This window comes from Ochotona princeps, chromosome 22, assembly GCF_030435755.1.
Source record: "Ochotona princeps isolate mOchPri1 chromosome 22, mOchPri1.hap1, whole genome shotgun sequence".
NCBI lineage: Eukaryota > Metazoa > Chordata > Mammalia > Lagomorpha > Ochotonidae > Ochotona > Ochotona princeps.
In genome coordinates, this window is record NC_080853.1 from 4910470 (window position 1) to 4932673 (window position 22204).

The following is a 22204-nucleotide window of genomic DNA, read 5'->3' on the forward strand; positions in this document are numbered from 1 at the left end:
TCAGTGCATGGCTCAGTAGCTAAACCCTTGCCATGTGGGCGCCGTTTCTAATCCCGGCAGCTCCACTTCCCATCCAGCTCCCTGCCTGTGGCCTGGGAAAGCAGTCGAGGACGGCCCAGAGCTTGGGACCCTGCACCGTGCTGAAGACCCAAAAGAAGCTTCTGGCCCTTCTCTTGGCTTCAGATTGACTCAGTCCTGGCCTTTGTGCTCACTTGCAGAGTGAACCAGCAGACAGAAGATCTTCCTCTCTGTCTCTCCTCTTTGCAAATCTGCCTTTCCAATAAAAATAAATAAATCTTAAAAAGACTGATAACCCAGTTAATCAAACTTTTGAGCATCTAATTACATTGACATTCCATGTATTTGAAAGGATTTTGCGTTGTTTCGCACAGAAGACCCATCCCTTATCCTACTACAGATAGTCATCCTTCTCTCTCTCTCTCTCTCTCTCTCTCTCTCTCTCACACACACAAACACACACACACACACACAAAGTTATCTGGGGTTGCTTGGTGTGAGAGATAAAATAAAATTACGCATTCGAGGATGGAATAAGACTTCCCCAGAAGGCCTGGGTCTGTGTCAGTATCAAGGGTTGGTATTTATGAGATGACTCCAGATCTTTCCTTAATAATCCCAGAGGGGATTCCTGTCCTCCTAACCCACCAAGGCTGCTAGATGAATAAGAGTAGAGCCCAGCAGAGTTTCTGGGACTGGGATCAATATGGTTATTTGAAGTGTGACTTCACTTCATCAAGGATGCCTTGTGTTTGAGTCAAAACCCATCCTAGCTTCCTTTGCATTCCCACGCAAAGCATCAGTAGAGACTTTTTCCCTGAACCTGGGAAATCCATTTCCCTGAAGTGGGACTGTCTTTTTGTTTATCAAATCACTTACTTAGATGCCCTGTATCTAGAGTACCTGAAACAAGAAAGGTAGCACTGAACTAGGAAAGCCTAGCATAATCTACCTTGGAAAGAGTAAGAGAGAAAGCAACTCAAGAGCTGAAACTACAATAGCATTCCCTCTATCTGGGCAGGGAATATTCCAGAATAGGGATTCCTGGAATAGGCAATGAACTGAATCTTCTGGTTGAGGCTATTTCTCCTCTCCACCACCAGCACCCCAAACCATTGCATGCATTCACAGCTATGGTATTCATTCTGGGTCCCTCCACACTCCCCCTTCCCATGGAAACACGCCCATTTAAGGAATATTTGCAACATTCTGAGACATCCTTATTTTTAAAAAAGCCAAGCATTAGGTTAATATAGACAGAGATGTAGATGGGGAGATAGAAAGAGAAAGAGACAGAGACAGAGATAGAGAAAGGGAAAGGAGAAAAAGAGAAAGAGACAGAAAAAAGAGATTATGAAAAGGCCCGGGCTAGAATTGGGAAAGTTTGGGTCTGAATTCTACTTGGGTCAACAATAAAGTCTATGACATTGGGCAAATTACTTTATTCTCTTAGTGCCAGGGCTTTTTGTTGTTGCTGCAGATTTTTTATTCTTCTAAATTAAATTTCTAAAAAACTGACACCATACTCAGATGACAGCCAAATGGGAAAACTGATGTGAACTGTTTAGCATAGTGCCTATCATTAGCCCTAGAAAGCTTCCATACATTTAATATATAAAATATGACATATACATATAACATACAACCTATAGTCCATAGTATATATGGTAGATAATCTATAGTATTTGGTATAGATGGCTCTCTCTATAGTGCCTATAAAATAGGCATGATACACTTTATATAAACTATAACTACAGATGAATAGTTATTTTTATTAACAAAAACAGTCATTAAGCTTTCAGGAAAAAGCTGAAATGACAGTGCTCAAGCTCATGTCAGAATGCAAAAGGTTTTCAGGGACAAGCTGACTGTTGACAAGAGCCTTAGCAGGGGAGGATTTGCCAACATCTGGGTCCCAGGGACAAGATGATCAGGTCAGGGGACTAAAACAGGAGACAGAAGGCCCCTCCCCTGCCAGCTGGCTGCTGGAAGCTTTGTTTGGGATCAGCACTTAAGTCTCCGAGTGGTGTTAAATCAATCCACAAAGCCTCCAATCACTCCTCCTGAATTAGCAAAGTGCCGGCCACGATGTCTGGGAACCTTGTGAGTGCCATGTGCTAGCTTAGGGTACACTTCGGAGGGTGGGTGGGAACGACTGAGGGGCCGCGATTTGCCCAAGTGACAAGCATGCACAAGAGAGGTAGAGTTGAGGTAGGACGGGATGAATGCCGGCACGGCCATGACCAGCCATTCCTTCACGGTCGCCAAAACACTGGGCAACCGCAGCATCTCTTCTTTATTGCGTTAGCTACCGGCAACAGGAGCAAACTGGGGCAGCCGGGAAGAAAGGCTCGCAGCTCCATCCACGTCCACCCCAAGGGGAAATCCCCTCTTTGCATGCATTTCACTGTCAAATCCTCTCCTACACTGGAAGCTCCGAGGGCTAAGCTTCCTCCAAGGTGCGCGGCCCTGGCAAGCACAGACCTCCTTCCCCGACAGGCCGCACTCAGGGACCTCACCCTCCTGGCGATTGTGTAAGCGCTGGGCTGCAGCCTCAGCCCGCTCCTGCCCGCCGGGCGAGGGCGAGGGCCAGGAGACACACTCGCACCCAGTGAACTCCCGCTCCGCTCCGCGTGCCTCTCTGGGGGTTATTGTTGGGGTGGAGCTGGCAGTGCACCAGTCACCCGAGGTCTGGGTGTCCTCGCTCACCTCGCTGACTCCATCCTCTTGGCCACCCCCTACGCCCTCCCCTGGGTTCCGCGTCCCTGGGGCCTGGCCAGCCTGGGACCACTCCGCCTCCTTCAGCACGTTTATTGGCCGCAAGGGGCCTGCTCTGTCTCCATAAATCCTTGGTTCCCCTGGCCTGGGCTCACGGACAGCCAGCGGAGACCACGGCGCGCCAGCAGCAACTCTTCCACCCTGACTGACTTGTCCCAGGGCCCCGACTCTGGACGTTAGACTTGTGGAGCCCCCAGCAGACCCACAGCCCTCCTTTCCCTCTACCAGGGGGAACCCAAACTTGGGCCACGCCCCTCCAGGCAGGCACCTGCGCTTCAGCCTGCGCATCCTCACCGAGTCCTGCCTGTTCCGTGTCCCTCCTCTGCCGCCTCTGGCACTCCGGCTCTCCTAGTTTGCTTCTCCTTCCCAAAACTGTTCGGCCCCCAAAACCCACCAGCACTCGGGATCCTGAGCCCCCTAGCTTTCCCACGCGCCTCTTTTCCCGCTTTGCCATGAGCTCTCCCATCAGCAAGAGTCGCTCCCTCGCCGCCTTCCTGCGGCAGCTGCGCGGTCTCAGGCAGCCCCCCAGATCCGTGACATCCACGGCGTGCGCGTCCCAGGAGCCCTCCGAGCTGCCCGAGGTGCCCGTCTGCCCTCTGCGTGCATGTGGCGAGACGCAAAACGCGGCCGCCCTGCCCGGCCCCACCAACTGGCCACTGCTAGGCAGCCTGCTGGAGATTCTCTGGAAAGGAGGGCTCAAGAAACAGCACGACACCCTGGTAAACACCTCGCTGTGCTCGCGCTGCTGCTCCCCGCCCGCTTCTGCCCTCCCCGGAGCGCGCACCGGGTATCCCCCCCCCCGGCACGCTGACTCTCGCGGTGTCCTGCCTGCTGCAGGTTGAGTACCACAGGAAATACGGCAAGATTTTCCGCATGAAGTTGGGTTCCTTCGACTCGGTGCATCTGGGCTCGCCGTGCCTGCTGGAAGCGCTGTACCGCGCCGAGAGTGCGTACCCACAGCGCCTAGAGATCAAGCCCTGGAAGGCCTACCGCGACTACCGCCAGGAGGGCTACGGACTGCTGATCCTGTGAGCCTGGTGGGCGGGAGGGGGCAGGCGGCCGGCCTGGGGCGCCTGGAAGCTGGGAAGGCACAAAGGGAGGGTTTCCTAGGGCCGACCCTACTTAGGAGGGGCTGAACTCAAAGTGCGTCCCTGGAGCAGGTGCAATCCAGAGGCTCAAGTACAGAGGAGAGTGGGTCCAGCTGAGAGCACCCAGCTCCCGAGTTCCCTCAGGCAACTGGGACGGGCCATACCTTCCGCCAAAGAAAGCCAACACAGGGTTATTCAAAGTATATTGTCAGATTATTGGGAGAGACGAGGTACTACTGCAGTCGGTGTGCCAGGTAAACGTCTTTACAAACACAGTGACGGACTCCAAAACGGAAACTACCTCCTTCGCTTTTGGTAAAGCCCATCCTTTCCATAGAGGACTGGGCATTATCACCACTCAAAAGGTGGGATACAGAGGGCGCGGCGGTCACATTTTAGCTCAATAGATGCCCTACTGTGCTGTGATGTCCCTGCTTTTTCATTGTTAGCATTTTCCAATTGGGGCTTTAAAAAAAAATTCCGATTTTAAAAAATAATCCCTGGGAGTTGTGTCTTGGCATGATGTGATTACTAAAATTCAAAATTAAACTAAGGCCGGAGCATCCTAAGCTGTGTGCTCAGCTACGGGACACGTGTGTACGAGTGCATGCTGGCAGCAGGCTTTCTTGTTCTTTTTATAACCCGGTGAACCTTCGTTGCTATTTGGAGATGAAAGAACAGTCTAAATTTGGGGTGTCTGGGGAATGTGAGCCCCAAGCTCAGGAACTGAAAGGAATCCCAGTAGTTGGTCGAGGGACCACGCACATGCCTGCTCAATTTGCTGGGAATTGAGGCCCTTGGCCCCCAACTCCTAACCCTATCCCTACTGGGCCCTTTCAAAGCCCGGAACCCAAATGTCTTTCTGAGGCAACCTGTGCCTGGGAGGAAAGATGCCTGCCTGCCTGCCTGCCTGCCTGCCTTCCTTCTTCCCTTCCCTTCCCTCCTTCCCATCCTATGGTCAACCCGCCTGCAGACTGGCAATATGCTAACACATGCCCTCTGTGGCTATTTTCTGCACGAATCTCAGTGCTGACTTGAATCTATGGTTCCTGAAGCTACAGTGTGTCTCCACAGCCTCCCTTTTCTTTTCCATTTGCTCTAAACAATCCTGCTTCTCTCCCAGGGAAGGCAAAGACTGGCAGCGCGTGCGGAGTGCCTTTCAGAAGAAACTAATGAAACCCGTGGAAATCATGCAGCTAGACAGCAAAATCAACGAGGTCAGCAGACTGGGGCTCCTGGGAAGGAAGGGGCAGGCATGGGGCCCCAGGTCTCACCCAGCTTTCCCGGGGCTCCTGGGAAGGAAGGGACAAGCATGGGGCCAGGTCTCACCCAGCTTTCCTGGGGTTCCTGGGAAGGAAGGGGCAGGCATGGGGCCCCAGGTCTCACCCAGCTTTCCCGGGGCTCCTGGGAAGGAAGGGGCAGGCATGGGGCCAGGTCTCACCCAGCTTTCCCGGGGCTCCTGGGAAGGAAGGGGCAGGCATGGGGCCCCAGGTCTCACCCAGCTTTCCCGGGGCTCCTGGGAAGGAAGGGGCAGGCATGGGGCCAGGTCTCACCCAGCTTTCCCGGGGCTCCTGGGAAGGAAGGGGCAAGCATGGGGCCAGGTCTCACCCAGAAGGTGCAGAAGGGAGGCAGGCCATTCGGGTGCTGCAAGGTCTTCTCTTCACTCTCTTCTCCCCTGCCCCTAGCCAAGTCCTTTTTACTCTTTCTTCACCTTTCTTTCTAATTTTCTTTTTAATATTGTTTATAGTTAAGAGGGATCGTCACCTTCTTTTAAAGTGGTATCCCAACGAGGAAGCATTAGGAGTATAGCCCACAGCCCACTGTGCTATCCCAATTGAGCTTAAGCCCCCGCTCCCACCCAACTAGCATCTGGCCACATCACTTACATTCCTAAGCCTGAGTGTAAGTTGCCAGAATCATTTTCAGATGGAAAGCTGAGACTTAACCTTCAGGGTGGCTTTGGAAATAACCCAAGGTTGAGTTGTTAGAGAATAAGGGGGTTTCTGGAGCAAACAGGGGAAGGAGTCTCACTAGAGGTGAAGGTACAATGCAGCAAAGCCTGGACGGAGCTCAAAGTCTTAAACTTGTGTCTTCCTTCAACGACATTAAAATGGATCTTGTGTGGTTGCTTTCTTTCCAGGTTTTGGCTGATTTTATGGGTAGAATAGATGAACTCCGTGATGAAGGAGGCCACATTGAAGACCTATATAGTGAACTGAACAAGTGGTCATTTGAAAGTAAGTAGTCTTACAGGGTTGTTGATTTGATTTTGTGAGTAATGGGGGGGGATAAAACACTGTTATTGACGCCTATTCTGTTGTTCACTAGGGCCTTTTAAAAAGGAGATTTATTTCTTCTTATTTGAGAAGCAGAATTTTACAGAGAGACAGATCTTCTATCTGCTGGTTTACTCCACAAATGGACAGAATGGCCAGTCAACATCTGCTGCCTCCCCAGGCATAAGCACAGAGCTGGATCAGAAGTGGAGCAGCAGGGAAACGGACCCAGGCCCGTACAGGGTGCCAGGGCAAGCAGGTGGAGGATTAGCCAGATATACCATCACGCAAGCACTTTTGTTGCTTCTCTTAGCTTCTTCATCTGTACCTTGCACTAGAGGTTGTCTCTGAAATCGTCCAACGAACATTTGTGGGATACCCGCTCTGAGCAGGTTTTGCACTAGGTACTAAGGGACATAGCAAGGAACAAAAGAGAAGACATGCTTGCTCTCTTGGAAAACATTTGAAATCCTATGAAAATGATATGAAATAACATTTTATGAAATAATCATATCAAAACATTTTAGCACATATGCACACTCTGCCAAGGAGTAAAAGAATAAAGGAGTCAAGAGAGAATGCCAGGGAGGTGCCTGGGTGAGAGCAGTCCTCTTTGGTAGGGGAGACCTAGTGGAGCAGCAGCCCATGAGGGTCCCTGCAAATAGACATTGCAGTGTGGACAGGAAGTGCAAATGGCCCAAGCTGAAGAAGGAAGGCTGCACTGGCCACTCTTCAAGGCTGCTGATGTGAGCGGATTATGAGGAACAGGTGATAAAAGACAGGAGGCTATGAGACAAGACGGGGTCAAAAGCAGGTCTACAGGGCCCGGCGGTGTGGCCTAGTGGCTAAAGTCCTCGCCTTGAAAGCCCCGGGATCCCATATGGGCGCCGGTTCTAATCCCGACAGCTCCACTTCCCATCCAGCTCCCTGCTTGTGGCCTGGGAAAGCAGTGGAGGACGGCCCAATGGATTGGGACACTGCACCCACGTGGGAGACCCGGAAGAGGTTCCAGGTTCCCGGCTTCGGATCGGCGCGCATCAGCCCATTGCAGTTCACTTGGGGAGTGAATCGTTGGGCGGAGGATCTTCCTCTCTGTCTCTCCTCCTCTGTGTATATCTGGCTGTAATAAAATGAATAAATCTTTTTAAAAAAAAAAAAAAGCAGGTCTACAGCAGGTCAGCTAGAGCTGACACGTCTCAGTGAGAATGTGATTCACAGAAGGAGCCTTGGTGTGTGAGGACAGAACAGAAGGGAGACAGCGGCCAGCTCGTAGGAGGCCCTATAAACCGGATCCTGAACGTCGCGACTGTGGCCGGGGGACCCAAGGGCCGGGTCACTCCCCCGGAAGTGATTTCCCTTAAGACATGAGAGGGATCCTGCTCCTCTCCTCTCAAATGGTCCTTCAGCCAATGTTCTTGGACTTCTGTTCAACCTTAGAAAAGACCTCACTTTAACGAGACACGGAATTGAGGCTTTATTAGGCAGATAATGGTAGACTCCTGTGTTCCTGTGACTGTGAAGCAGTGGTGATTATTTTAAATACCAGGTATCTGCCTCGTGTTGTATGAGAAGAGATTTGGGCTCCTTCGGAAGAATGCAGCAGAGGATGCCTTGAACTTCATTGCTGCCATCAAAACAGTAAGCATACCCACTAGGTGACCAAGTTTTCCGGAGTGATGTGTTGCAGAGGCCAGCATCTCCCCAAGAGCAATGTGCAGTAGCGTAGCAGTCACTTTGGTGTGTGATGCATTTTAATACATGCATGTGTGCAGACACACATATGATATGTAAGCATCTTAAATCCATGATTTCTCTCTCTAGGAAAGGCTAAAATAGGTATTCCACTGAAAATCAGTTCGGTAACACTGTTTTTCAGAACAGCCTAGAAATAGATTTTAGACTTTTGAGTAATTTGGGTAGTGTGTGGATATGAAAGGCACCATGAAATTGGTTTGGGACTAGCGGGAATGTGGAGATGGTTAGAAATGGAAGTGTGTATAAAAGTTAAAGCCTTTCTTTTCACTTTTTAATGATTCAGTCCCAAGATCTTGCCTACACCCACTGGAAAACCAGTGAGTTTTTCCCTGGCAGAACCAGGGTAGAGCAGGCTGGGTTGTGCTTTGAGCTCTGGTCTTTGGGGACACACAAGGAGATGGAATACTCTCCTTCCAGAATGAAAATTATATTTGAGAGAAGGAGAACCTGGAAGCAAAAGGTGTTTGTGTTTCTCTCAGATGATGAGCACGTTCGGGAAGATGATGGTCACTCCTGTTGAGCTGCACCGGAGTCTCAAGACCAAGGTGTGGCAGGCTCACACTCTGGCCTGGGACACCATCTTCAGTACAGGTAACAGGGCCACCTGCTCCTTGGAGCAAGACAAGCCCTGCAGCCCGGCCTTCCAGCTGCTGTGGGATGGGGCTTGAAGCACATCTGTGGTCTCTCCATCTTGATCCTTCCAGAGTGACGAGTTCTGAGCCATTCACACCTTTCACAAACATGGTGTAGAACAGACAAGTGCTAGGGAAAGGCAGGAGGCAGCTTCCTGTAGTTTCCTTTGGATCGAGAGAATGGCTTAAAAAGCAAGAGCTTTGCAGTTGACATCTCCGAGTTTCTCAGACATGCTGTCTTGGTCAAATGTGCTGGCACCTTTTCATCTTCAATTGCCTTGTCTGTAAAGTGGGCTAACAATAATAACACCTATACCTCAGTACTTATAGGTATATATACAAGGTAACTTCTAGATAATTTAAAAAGTCACAATTTCTCAGTGAGTCAAAGCTATTTCTGCTGCATGATGGAGAGATACTGTTTATAAATTTACATTTAACCTGCACTGCAAATTACAAGGCAGGTCCTGGTATCAGTCACAGGTGATGTGGCAATAACCAGATTTTGCACTATTACATATGAGTTGATGGCAAGCCAGGCACAAGGGTTCCAGCCTTCAAACCTTGATATTGTAGTGTACATTATCATTACCATTACCATTTAGCCACATCAGTGATCTGGTGGGTGCTTGCATTAATGCAGTGAAGTGAAGGAGCCACATGCCTAGAATGCATTTTATAAATCTTGGAAACTTACATCATTATTGTCAACATGCATGGACAGTCTACTTCACAGATATAGTGTTTGTCTCTGCATGTGTGTTTGGAGATTTCTGGATCCACATTTTGATTCTAGGGGTGACTCCCGGATCCCACCTCTTCTGATGTTAGTGTCTTCCAAGCCCTGAGAGCTGCTGCCCAGAGCATCATCTGTGGACCAGTAGCATCTGTACTCTGTTGGCACTTCTTAGAAACGCACATTTCCGCCCGGCGGCGTGGCCTAGCAGCTAAAGAAATGCACGTTTCCAGGCCCCTGATTCAGACTCGGCATTTTCAGAAAATGCCCCAGTTTCTATGCATGTGAGTCTAACAAAAAGGCAAAATCAGCTTATTTATCAAACTATCAGTGTCCCTACAAAGACAGTTTATATGTTGCAAGGATCTTGGCCTTGAATCCTTTTTCATCCTTGTCCTCATCACGATCCTCAGCTGAAGGCCTCTCTTTCTCCCCTCCTCCTGAACAGTCAAGGCTTGTGTTGACAAGCGGCTGGAGAAGAACTCCCAGGAGCCCAGGGCAGACTTCCTTTGTGACATCTACCACCACGGTCAGCTTTCCAAGAAAGAACTTTATGCCGCTGTCACAGAGCTCCAGCTGGCCGCCGTGGAGACAGTGAGTGGGGCTGCAGCACAGGGTGCCCAACAGCCTTTGCCATCCCTGTATGGTGAATTTCATAGTCATTCTGTCCACTCTTCCTCCCAGGATTAGCTGAGCATTAGCTTAGCAAGAAATGTGAAGACTCCTGGTAGGTGCTACGTTCTGCCCAGTGTGCAGACTTCAGTACTTACATGTATGATATAGGGACATTTCACATTGTTCATGGATGAAATCCCAGAGCAGGAGCTGACCCAATTCCATGACAGACATGCCAACTCTGCAAGAATTTGGAAGCAGGGATGTTCCATGCCCAAGCCAGAGTATTTAAATTGGTAAAACTGGGTGTGTTTCAGGTCATTGCATTTGTTGCCCCAAAATTCCAGTTGTGGCTGTTGATGCTAAAAATACTGGTATATTCTCTTCATAGCCAATAATATAGTTCCTGCTTAAAATTGTAAATGTAGTAAGTTTGGGACAGATTGATTTTAACCTAAATGAGATAGCCAGTTTTAAATATCAAATTCCATCTCCAATGTGGTTGATAATCCTAGTAGACAGTGCAGGCAAACTTCAGAGGCAAATCCCAACCTAAGTGTCCAGTGGGCTTTACTGTACTTGACCCCTTCTCAGAAGGATCACTGAACTGGAGCCATGAATGTTCCTCCTGGGTCAAGCAATTCCTACACTTTATAGTCTTTGGAGGGACCTAACATCTCATTCCTTTACTTGATTTCCACCTTTCATAATGTTTTATTAAATAATCATTTATGTATTTGAAATGCAGAGTTACAAGGAGAGAGGAAGAGAGGATGAAAGAGAGAGAGAGAGAGAGAGAGAGAGAGAGAGAGAGAGAAGGGTCTTCCATGCACAATGACCAAAGCTGAGCAAGCTGAATCCAGGAGCCTGAAACCCCTTGTGAGTCTCCTGGATGGGTGGCAGGGGTCCAGGCCCTTGGGTCATTTGCTGCCTTCCTAGGAGATTAGCATGGAGCATGACTGGAACTGACGCAGCTGGGATGTGAATTTGTGCTCACGGGATGCCAGAATTACCAAAAAAAAAAAAAAAAAAAGGATTATGCTGCAACACTGGTCCTTCACGGTGTTTTTTTGTTTGTTTGTTGTTTTTTTGTCCAAGGAAAATGTAGAATTTTCCACACTGCAAGACTAGCACAGTTCTCTCTCCTCATGCTCCAGAGGGCTGTTAAAAGCAGGAGCTTGTTTTAAGGCAGTTTCCTATGAAATCACTTATGCTAAGACTCCATAGAGTGTTCAAAGTAATCATTTATTCCTATTTTTTTTCCTAACTGAAATGTGAACTCTGTGAGGGAGAAATACTGAAACTGGCTATGGAATGATAAGGATCTCACCATGGCAGTGTCTGGTGGAAGAGCGCTCCAGGTGGTGGCAACAGCAATACAAGGGCCCTGGGCTAGAAAGAGGGATGAGGTCAGAGAGCTAGCGACCGTGGTCAGAGTTGAGACTGCCAGTCTGAGCACTGTGAACTTCGCTGGGCTCTTGGAGCATTTGTAGTGAGTTATCTGATCAATTTCTGTTTTGAAAAGAGCTTTCTGCTGGAGAGCGGAGGATGAAATAGGTGGGAGGAAGCCTAGAAGCAAAGACCAGGAAGGAGTGAGTTTCCACCACAGAGGTCAAGCCAGGAGAGACTGTGCCCGGGAGTGGTGCAGGGTGCTTCCTCTCAGACCAGCCCTGAAGTTGTCTTAAAGCTCAGGCTGTCTGACATGGGCTCATGCAAACCAGAGTCAGCATCTGCCTTTTGGTCAATGTGTGTGACACTGGATAGGAAGAGGCCCATTGATATGGGTATTCACTTCATCCCTGTCTGTTTTGGTCCTGATTATTCTGAAAGTTGCATTGGAAACATCAAAGAAATCTGAAAATACATCTATCCAATTGGGTGGCTACACCCTCTTCCTGTTTTGCAAAGTGGGCTCATGTAATAATGCCGTCCACTGTTTATTTGCGGCCAAAGCTGCCACACTCTGACATGAGGCTGTCTGGGAGGTATTTTCTTCCAAAAATAAGAAATAACCATTGGCTCCAATCGTGCTGCACTTGGCCAGTCCGCGAGAGTGGCACAGGCGCTTAGTGGCAGCGTCTTCCTGTCTGCAGAGGGAGGACACAGTGGCCATTTTTAGGGTAATATCTGGTTTAAATAGCTAGGAGAGGCCTAGAAAACAAACATGGATGACAAGGAGGGGTGAAAATTATGTAACTCAAAACCATGCTGACTGCTTCCACAGGCTGTTCTTCCAGCTGCCTTTGAGAAGGAAATGTAGGCGGCCACTTAGGGGCTGAGTGACTTGCAGAACTGCCTGGTTTTTGACATTCTGAGCTCCATGCTAGAAGTCCTTATTTGGATGTTGGCAGCTTCCTATCAGGGCTCTTTGCGCACTCCTCAAACCCTGAGTGTAGATAATGACCTTTTGTTTTGTGGTAATTTTCGGGGGCATGGATTCAGAACAAGAGCAAACTTTAAGATCCTTTAAGAAACCATTTTATGCGATTTCTTATGCATTTCATTTGCACTGTCAGTTTTTTAAAAATCTCCTATAAGCAGCACCCTAAAGGACCCTTCTCTCTCTCTTTTCACTGAACTTTTACAGCAGTTTTATACTAAAGTGTTTAATTAGACTTTACAATTTTGAAAGCACTAAAAATTCATGTTGAGTCTTAAGAGAAATAGAGATTCCTGTATCCTCCCCTCCCGACCCCCACTTCCTCTACTGCTAATGTGCCACCAAATCATGAAACATGATCTCATCCTGGCAACTGGCGTGGCTAGAATTGGAAATGTTATTCTCATTTAAGCAGTTTTCATGTACTCATTTGAGGCCAGACGATTATCACATCAAATTGTATCCTAAATGTCTTAATGCAGTTTATTGTTGACAGATTCTAGTTAGATTCTCTAAGTCAGTAGGTATTCTTAGTTGATACGTTTTTCAAAATAAATCTGACTGTCCATATCATTGCATTTACAAGGCATGGCAAGCAAGGACATAGGAAGGGACAGTACTAACTCATGTGCCGAGGACAGTGGGGAGGACTGTCACCCTTGTGTGACCAACAAAAGTGTCAGGTACTTCATGTGCAGAAACCAGCGGTGTGTCCATTTGGCTTTCAGACAGCAAACAGCTTACTGTGGGCCCTCTACAATTTATCTCGCAATCCTCAAGTCCAACAAAAGCTTCTACAGGAAATTCAGAATGTACTGCCTGATTGTCGGGTGCCACGAGCAGAGGACTTGAGGAATATGTCCTACTTAAAAGCCTGCCTCAAAGAATCCATGAGGTAAGAAGAAATGTATGCCTAAGGCAACATGCATGCATTAGAAAACTCATTCTCCTTCTAAACGTCACAAGGAATCCCCCACTCACACACAGCTGCACACTGCATGTCTGTCACACTGAGAAATCAAGTGCCTTGGGACATATTTCTTTTGTATTACTCCTTTCCTAGATCATTTGAGCAAATGCTATTAAATCGTGGAAAATCAGTGTCTTCCCCTTTAGATCAGTAACACTACTCTTTTTGAAAAAGAGCTACTTATTTATTTGAAAGTCAGATTTAGGGAGAAGGAGAGATCTTTCATTTGCGGTCACTCCCGATTAGCCGCAGCATTCAGTTCTGGGCCAGGCCAAAGGCCAAAGTCAGGAACCAGAGGCTTCTTCTGAGGCTCCCACATGGCTATCAGGGCCCCAACACCTGGGCCATCTTCTCCTGTTTTTCCTAGGCACACTGGCAGGGAGCTGGACATAATGTGGAGCAGCCAGGATGTCAACCTGCACCCGTAGGGGATGCTGGTACCAGTCAGACACAATGCTGGCTCTCAAAAAAACTCTAATGGATGCTCTCAGCAGTAACTCATTAGAATATGACTGAAGGCTCAGTGAGACGACTGGATTGCTGCATATAATAAGACATAGAGACATCTTTGGTTTTGAACTACTTATCAACTTTTTCTTTGACCCACTTATCAACTTGTCTTTTTATATCCTTTCTTGAAAACACAACTCTTTCTTTGACTTAGAAGAAAATGACATTAGTTTCATGAAGAGGAGCTAGCAGCAACTGAGGAAGGCATCAGCTTTTATGGTGAAGCAGAAAGCACACACAGGCTTAGCAGTGGGAAGCCACCACTAGCTGCGCAGCAGCCTTGTACTAGGGCCGTGACCAGCACAAGAGAGGCAGGTAAATGCTGAAGAGACAGAACTTGTTCATGAGGAGCTATGAGCATGTTCCTCTGAGTGCGAACATGTACAGCAGCTCCTGGTTGAACGGCAGCTGCCTCCCCACTGGGATGCACACAGAATCTGGGCTACACCATCCTTACAGCATGATTTGTGTTTCAGGCTGACCCCCAGTGTGCCATTTACAACTCGGACTCTTGACAAGGATACGATTCTGGGTGAATATGCTTTCCCCAAAGGAGTAAGTGGAATTCGAACATTCTGTTTTGAGGGGGTACATTTCCCAGTTACTTCTTAACATCTCTCTGAAACTTCTGACCACTCAGTGGATATACACTGTACATGGTTGACCAGTTGCACTGTACAGGATTAGGAATAATTAGCTATGGGGCAGAGACCTGGAGTCAGTTTTTATCTTTATTTTTGTAGTCTCAAGTAAGTTACATAATCTCTGTGCGCCTCGACTTCCTATCTGCAGAGTGGGGGAGAATAACAATCTATTCCACGAGGTTGTTGTGAGATTGGGATGCAAGAAGCTAAAGTTCTTCACCTACTTACTACCTGGCATGGTGTAAGCACTCACTGAATACTGAAAAATCATCACCATCGCAAATTTGTGATTTAGATTCATATACATAAGCTTGTTATTTCTGGCAACTTTGTTACCCAAATGTTTCCTGCTGCTTACCTGAAATGCATGTGTCTGTGTTTTTAGACAGTGTTGATGCTGAACACCCAGGTGTTAGGGTGCAGTGAAGACAACTTTGAAGAGTCACATCAGTTCAGACCTGAGCGTTGGCTTCAGGACAGGAAGAAGATGAATCCCTTCGCGCATCTTCCGTTCGGTGTTGGGAAGAGAATGTGCATTGGCCGCAGGCTGGCCGAGCTCCAGCTGCACTTGGCACTTTGCTGGGTAAAACCCGTTCTGGGTTTCTGCTCTTGGGTTTGTGCCTCTCACAAGGCAGCAGAGCAGAGGGGATAATTCTGCTGTTTTTGCATGTGTGTTCAGATCATCCGCAAGTACGCCGTTGTGGCCACAGACAACCAGCCTGTGGAGAGGCTGCACTCGGGCATCCTGGTGCCTGGCCGGGAGCTCCCCATCGCCTTCTGCCAGCGATAAGCCCTCGGGTAAGCCAGGGCAGCATTCCTAGTGTTTACAGGTGCTGGAAAGGACCAAAGCGCAAATGAGCTGGACAGTCAGCCACACTGAATTTGGACTCCCAACTCCTGGGATGAGCGCAAGTTGTTACTTTAATTCTCCCCCTTCACTTTTTTTTTTAATTTGTACACTGGGGACCAAAATAATATCTCTGGCATAAAATTGATTTGAATTCCTATTACTTAGACCAGAGCTTGGCATTCAGTAAATGCCAGCTGCTGTTGCACTGTTTATGTTTGAATAGCAGAGGCTGGCAAATTTCTTGAAAGGGCTGGCACATGCTGTCGGCACTGTGGGCCCTAGCATCTCTGCCACTCCAGCTGGCACTGCCTTGCTGAATGACTGCAGCCACTGTCAATCACAAATGAATGACAGGCAGTGGTGTTGGTTTCTGGTTGCTGCCACAGCAGATTACTAAAACATAGTGGATTTAACATCACAAATTTAGTACCTGGCACTCTGGCCAACATGAATGAGTGTCATCAGAGCCATTTCCTTTCTGGAGACCCCAGGAGACAAGCTATTGTCTTGCTAATTTGGGTTGCTGGCAGGATTTAAGTCTTGATGTTGATGGGGCTAATGGCCTCCTCGTGGCTGTCAGCTGAAGGCTGCTACCTGCCCCTGGTGCACAGCCCACTTCCTCTTTCTCTAAGGCAACAACATCTGGTCCCTCCATGCTTCAATCTCTTGTCTTTCATCTGTAGAATCTGGCAAGACATTCTCCAGGATGATCCCTCATCTCTATGACTCTCACAGCGACAAAGTCCTTCTTGCCATGAAAGGGAACACGCTGACAGGTCCTGGTATCAGGCAGTGCTGTTTCTGGGGAACCATTTTCCGTCTTCCAAGTCAGCAACCCAGTGACCCTTTACAAACAGATGCTTTTGCTGTATTTGGTCTTTGTAGGGATACAATGCATGTGACATAAATATCCATTGATCAATCTGTATGAAGCACACTGCAATACTTTTTCTGCTATTTTCTACTTTCTGACCCAGAGGAATTCTCAATCTCCCTCACCATTCCTTCCATATCCACAGAGCAAAACTTACTGATTTCATTACTACTGAATTATGTTATTTAAATTAGCACAGCCTAATAGTATACTTTAGTCCTATCCTTTACAATATTTTACATGATGAAGTTGTGAGTTTAAGTCTAGTTATTTTCTCATACACATTAAAATGAAGTCAACTACTGAAACGTGAGATATTTCTAATAGCTTATGTGGAATGCTGACATTTCCAACATACAGCCTTATGGAATTATTGCATGCCAAATTCAGACCCAGCTCATCCTTCTGTTATTTCAATAGCATGTCCTAGAATTTGCTGAGAATCATTTGTTGTTGGCCAACAGCAAGTGGAGGACCCTTGCTGGTAGGCAAATCAGAGAGGTATGCAGTTACAGACAAAATAGCTGAATGAGGTCCAAATTAATAATGTAGTATTCTTCCCAAGGGTCAGTATCACTAGCAAATATATCAACCTCTGAGTGTCTCAATCAGCAGGGTTGAATCAAGCAAGACCATAAAGCATTACTTGCTTGATTGTGAATCCTGAGTCTTCAGTAAATACAATTAAGTATTTTATCATGGTGTGCACGTTGATCAGGAGGAGCCACGCCTCTGTGAAAGCTCATGGGCACAGTGTCTTAAGTGCTTACACTTTTCTTATTAACTCTTCTCCAGGTTGGCATGGTGGTACAGCAGCTTCTGCTGCTGCTTATCATGCCAACAACCTACATTTTGGTGTGCTAGTTGAGGTCCCAGCTCCTCCACCTCATGTAGCTCCCCACTAATGCTCCTAGGAACAAGCAAAGGTTGACGAAAGTGCTTGCGCCCCTTGCCACACACTGAGACACCAGGCTGGAGCTCCTGCTTGGGCTGGGCATGGGCCTGGCTGTTGTGAACCTTGGAGGAGTGCATCAGAACAGGATGATCTCTGCCTCTGGCTCCCTGTGTCACTCTGCCTTTCAAATAATTAAATCCTAAAGATATCCTCTCACTTAATATACTGCTATGATATATTTGAGATGTGTCTTCTTTTCCAGATTTTTCCTACCAGAGCAAGAACAGCATTCGTTACCTCATGCAAGAAGGGTGCCCGTGGTTTCTGCATTCCTGGAAAGCAGACGTCAAAAACCAGACCAAGCAACCCTGAAGCTTCGGGGTTTGCACAATTCTGCTTCTTCCGTACAGATGTTCCACAAACTGTACTGTCTGTCGGATGGCGGTATTTTGCAGATGATCCCCGAGCCAGGGAGACACAGTGAGTGTTGGGATACAAGGTCCTCCAGTCTCACTGCTGGTTTCCACCTGACTAGTGTCACCCCATCCTCACTCCAGTTGCTCGGCAGCTGCTTTCCCTCTGTGCTTTCTGTGGCACAAAAGGGCAGCTGAATGTTAGGCTGCTGAATGTTTCTTCCCTATCAAATTCATGGTTTGAATCTGTAGCGTTCAAACATAAGCTGACTACATGATGAAAGACCTACCCCCAGAGCTAAGTTGTCTGGGGATAGAGGAAACATGGAAAATCCATTCCTAGTAACTCCATTTGTTGCAGTAGTTGTGGAAGTTACTGCTTATGCAAAGCTAAGGGTTGGGTAAAACTGTTAGGTGCCCAGGACACACACAGGCTTTCCTGCACTGAAATGGAAACGTCCCTGAGAGCACCCATTTCAGGAAGCACCCTACTCAAGTTTAGAGCCTCTAACTTAAGAATGCTATAATGATTTACATTTTGGCATCATTTTTTCCAGATTCTGAAATTCATGATCTCATTCATGTATTTCCTCTGTGGCATTAGGGTGTGGGTAAATGAACAGTTTGTAAATTAATTGTGTGTATATGTGTTCAAAAGGCAATTTACTTCATTCATTTTTATATAAACGATACCCAATTTAGGGTCTGTGGTGCAGGACAATGTTTTGAAGTTCAATTAGAGTGTAAAAACATTCATCATGATTTTAAGACAGTGAGTTTCCATGCCTTAATTTTCCCACAGTCAATGGGACAGTAATAAAGTGTGTATACCTAGGACATTAATTATATAAAACCTGTTATATGGGAAAATATGAATCTATAAATGTAAAAGGCAAAGGCTTCTACAAAGCTTTAAATGTTGTGTTTACATATCATTTGCTTATGTATTTTTGTTACTATTTCTAAAAGCATACTATATATTTCTATAAATTTGATAGTTATCTTTTTAGATTATATTCTTATAAATTTCAGAAGTGTACATTTCTATCTTTATATGTGAATAAATGTTTAGTCATCACTAGGAATTTTCTGTCTGTTGTGAAAGTATTTTTAGAATTATAAACCCATATGTGTTGTTATATCTATTCTGTATATATGTGAATTCTCTAAAAGTAAGAATACAAGTTTCTAAATATTTGAGACATTCTCTCTTATACTGTTATGACAAAATTTTGAAAATTCAAACTTTGACTAGGAAAAACACACTCTCCTACGGCCACCTTACCAACCTCATATCAAAAACCCACCCTTCTAAAAATCTTAGACTTTGGAAAAGCCATTTTCCAAAATTCTATTATAAAATAAATTTCCAAGTGCTGGCTGCTCCGACCCTGCCCCGCACAGGCTGCAGCCACAGGACTCTTGCCTGCATTATTCCAGTGACTCCCACCTGATCCCTCGACTCTTCCTTCTGTCTTCAGCACAAAACCCAAACCTGATCCTCTCATTCCCTGGTCTGTAAAGAAGCAGGGCCCCAGGCCTAGAAGAGAGAGGAAAGGAATGTAAGACAATAAAGAAAGGAGGAAACTGAGAGACCAAGGGACTTGATCAATGTTTGTGGCAAACATTTCACAGGCTTGATGACTCCACTAGAGAGTACAGAACTATCTGCTTACATGTAGAGATATTTACTTATAAGCAGGTGATGGAGGAGGTCACATTGTGTGCACATTTAACTCATGCAAATCCAACCAGTCATGCTTGGGCAGAGGCTGAAAGCAAATGCCAGGCAGGTGACTGCAGCCCCCTAACTAAAGACAGATGCAAGAGTTGATCCAGGATTTGCCTCATTTCTCACGCACATCGCCAAGTGTGAGCGTCTTGGTGCCCTGTGTGTGGTTCTGGCATTTCAGGATGGGTATTCTTCATCTGATGTGCCCTCAAGACACAGCCTCTACGTCCTGTAGCTTTCACCCGAGGGGAGAGAAGTGCCTCCAGCGCCAGAAGGAGTGCTGGATGAGGATCAAGGAGATACAAGACTGTGTCTTTAGGACACGTGAGGTACTGCAGGAATAATTCAAGGGACATAAAGATTACTGTGACTCACAAGAGTCCACACTCCTTAGTTGACTTTCATTCCTGCATCTCCAACTTTCCCCTCTCTAGTACAACACGTGTGGAGTCTCATGCCCTGCAGGCTGGTCTAGTGAGAAACACGTGGGTTTTATAATTGGCAATCTTATCTGGGTTTCAGCTCTGTAGTCATTTTTCAGGTGTGTGACATGAGGCGTTTACTTAGCCTCTCTGAGTTTTAGCTGGCAGAAGGCGACTAAATGCATTATGCACAACTGTTCTCATGAGAACTAGGTGTGAAATGCACCTCACGTAGTAGGAGATACAGAGCAGGCCTGGTGTGGCAACTCGGACATCTGCTGCAAGCAGGCAAGAACGAAGTGTATGAACCCAGACGGGGAAAATGGGAGAGACAACATCTCACAATATAAATATATCCAGCTTTATCTACTCACAGAGCACATCTCTGGAGATTTAGGAAAGATTAAAAATTTGTGTTTACTGTGACATTCCATGGGAAGAATTACCAGGACAATTTAGAAACACCAAACCAAGGGAAACTTTGACTAAATATTGGAAGCTACAGATCCACAGAGTACATCTGACACACTATACGATCTCAACATGGCTGCTACCCAGTGAGAGGTTTTTTTCTGATCCCACCACTACTTCTGTTAGTTGACAGTCAATCAAACGATTTTTCTTCATAAATTGTCTGTGTAGTTTGTTGCATCTATATCTTGAATGGGATTCAATCTTTTACTATTATTACTTGTTTTGATGTTCAACACATCTCACATTTGGTTAATAGGAACCTTTGCAAATATATTCCTGAAGTTTTTGATGTGTTTTTTGTCACTTTTGAGTACTTCATTACTTTTGGAACAAGAGGATTTTCCAAGTGTTTACCTATCTCAGCGTTGGAGACACTTCTTTTCAAGAGACTGGGTTTTCTTCACTGTACAGTGGCATTTGGAAATCAAGATATTAGCTCGAGGGCCAGCATTGTAGCAAAGAGGGTAAAGCTTTCATGATGCCGGAATCCCACACGGGTGCTGGTTCAGATCCTGGCTGCTCCACTTCTGACGCAGCTCCCTGCTAATGCCCTAGGGAACGTTGCAAAACATGACCCAAGTGCTTGGACCCCTGCCCCCTGTGTGGAAGATCTGGAGGAAGTGCCTGATTTCTGGTTCAGGCTGGCCCAGCCCTGGCTGCTGCAGCCATCTGGGGAATGAATCAGCAGGTGGGAGACATCTCTTTGTGTCTCCTTCAGTCACTCTGACTTTCAAACACATCTGTCATAGCAAGGGAGAAGAAGGGGAGACTGGACATGGACTGATACGGGACACTGATGCTCCAGGCAGCTAGCTGCTTGATCTGCTGGGCCACGGTGCAGGCCCCTGTGGGTTAAAAACTGAATGCTCAAAGGAGGTAGGTTCTTTGTAAATCCCAGGCCCTCACCCTGTGGCATTGGGCAAGCGAGTCTACCTCTCTGAGTCTTCTCATTCACAGAACAGAAAATGATTACCCTGTACTTCATAGAGTTGTTGAGAATATGAATTGGCATGATATATTAAAACTACAAGAATCGGCCTAGTCCATTCTGAGTCCTAAACAAGTATCAGGGTTTTTTTTTTTTTTTTTTTTTTAATGTATCAACATTTTACAGTTATTTTGAAAAAAATTTTTTTAAAGATTTACTTATTTCTATTGGAAAGCAGATATACAGAAGAAGATACACAGAGAAAGATCTTCTGTCCACTGATTCACTCTCCCAAGTGGCCACAGCAAGAGCTGAGCCAATCTGAAGCCAGGAGCCAGGCGCTTCTTCTGGGTCTCCCACACAGGTGCAGGATCCCAGAGCTTTTTGGGCCATTCTCTGCTGCTTCTCAGGCCACAAGTGGGGAGCTAGTTGGGAAGTGGAGCAGCTGGGAAGTGAACCGGCACTTGTATGGGATCCCGGTACATGCAAGGTGAGGATTTTATCCACTAGATTATTACGCCTGGACCATTTTACAGTTTTGAGTTTTCACATACTGTTTAAAAATCTCTGTAAGGAGACTTCAAAAACCAGTAAGCATGAATTTTTAAAAATATGCAACAAAATTTTGAAAACATTTTAAATGTCACTAACCAATTGAGATGCATAAATAGCTTACTATGGTAACTAACATTTTTCAGCATACTCTTGACCCTTTCCTATACCTTGCCGATTACTCATTACATAAATTCATTTTTAGTAGCCTTGGAAAACTGAAATATTTTACTTGAAGAAACACAGTAGGTAGAAAACTGGGGTTCAAAATGTGTTCTTCTTCCTATACTTTATGGTGCTCAAATACCTACAGGGATTAGTCAGTTAATCTATCAGCAAGCATTTAGGACCTCACTGAGCAAGCTGGGTCGGAAGCCAGTGCTGCATTGATGATTCAGCCCCATTTGCTGAGCCTTCTCTAATCTCCTGAATTGGATTCTGACCCAAATAATGTAACCACTTACTGCCGCTCCATGACTGCCCTGTCCTGCCGAACATTTTCAGTCAACAATGAAATATAGGTAGAATTTTTGCACCTGGGCCTTCCAACTAGGAGTTCCAATGCTTCAGAATCAACTGGAAGATTTACATAGCAGCAACTCTGTCCTCCAAACTGTGTTTTACTTTAGGAAAACCCCTTTAGCACACGTGGAGCGGTAAGG

The 22204-nt window shown here is 46.5% G+C and overlaps 1 protein-coding gene across 2 annotated transcripts; it reads left to right on the forward strand.

The window, feature by feature from the left end:
- The first annotated feature begins 3248 nt into the window (after nucleotides 1–3248).
- Nucleotides 3249–15195, forward strand: LOC101526808 (1,25-dihydroxyvitamin D(3) 24-hydroxylase, mitochondrial). 2 transcript variants are annotated; one of them, XM_058679723.1, is made up of 11 exons: nucleotides 3249–3515; nucleotides 3634–3824; nucleotides 5008–5101; nucleotides 6025–6121; nucleotides 7707–7798; nucleotides 8395–8506; nucleotides 9732–9877; nucleotides 13007–13173; nucleotides 14235–14313; nucleotides 14788–14985; nucleotides 15082–15192. In XM_058679723.1, the coding sequence occupies exons 1-11, from the start codon at nucleotides 3249–3251 to the stop codon at nucleotides 15190–15192; spliced, it is 1554 nt and encodes a 517-aa protein (XP_058535706.1). The 2 variants fall into 2 exon arrangements, with proteins under 2 accessions (XP_058535706.1, XP_058535707.1); XM_058679724.1 differs by lacking the exon at nucleotides 14788–14985 and having other exon boundaries at nucleotides 15082–15195.
- The last annotated feature ends 7009 nt before the right edge of the window (nucleotides 15196–22204 follow it).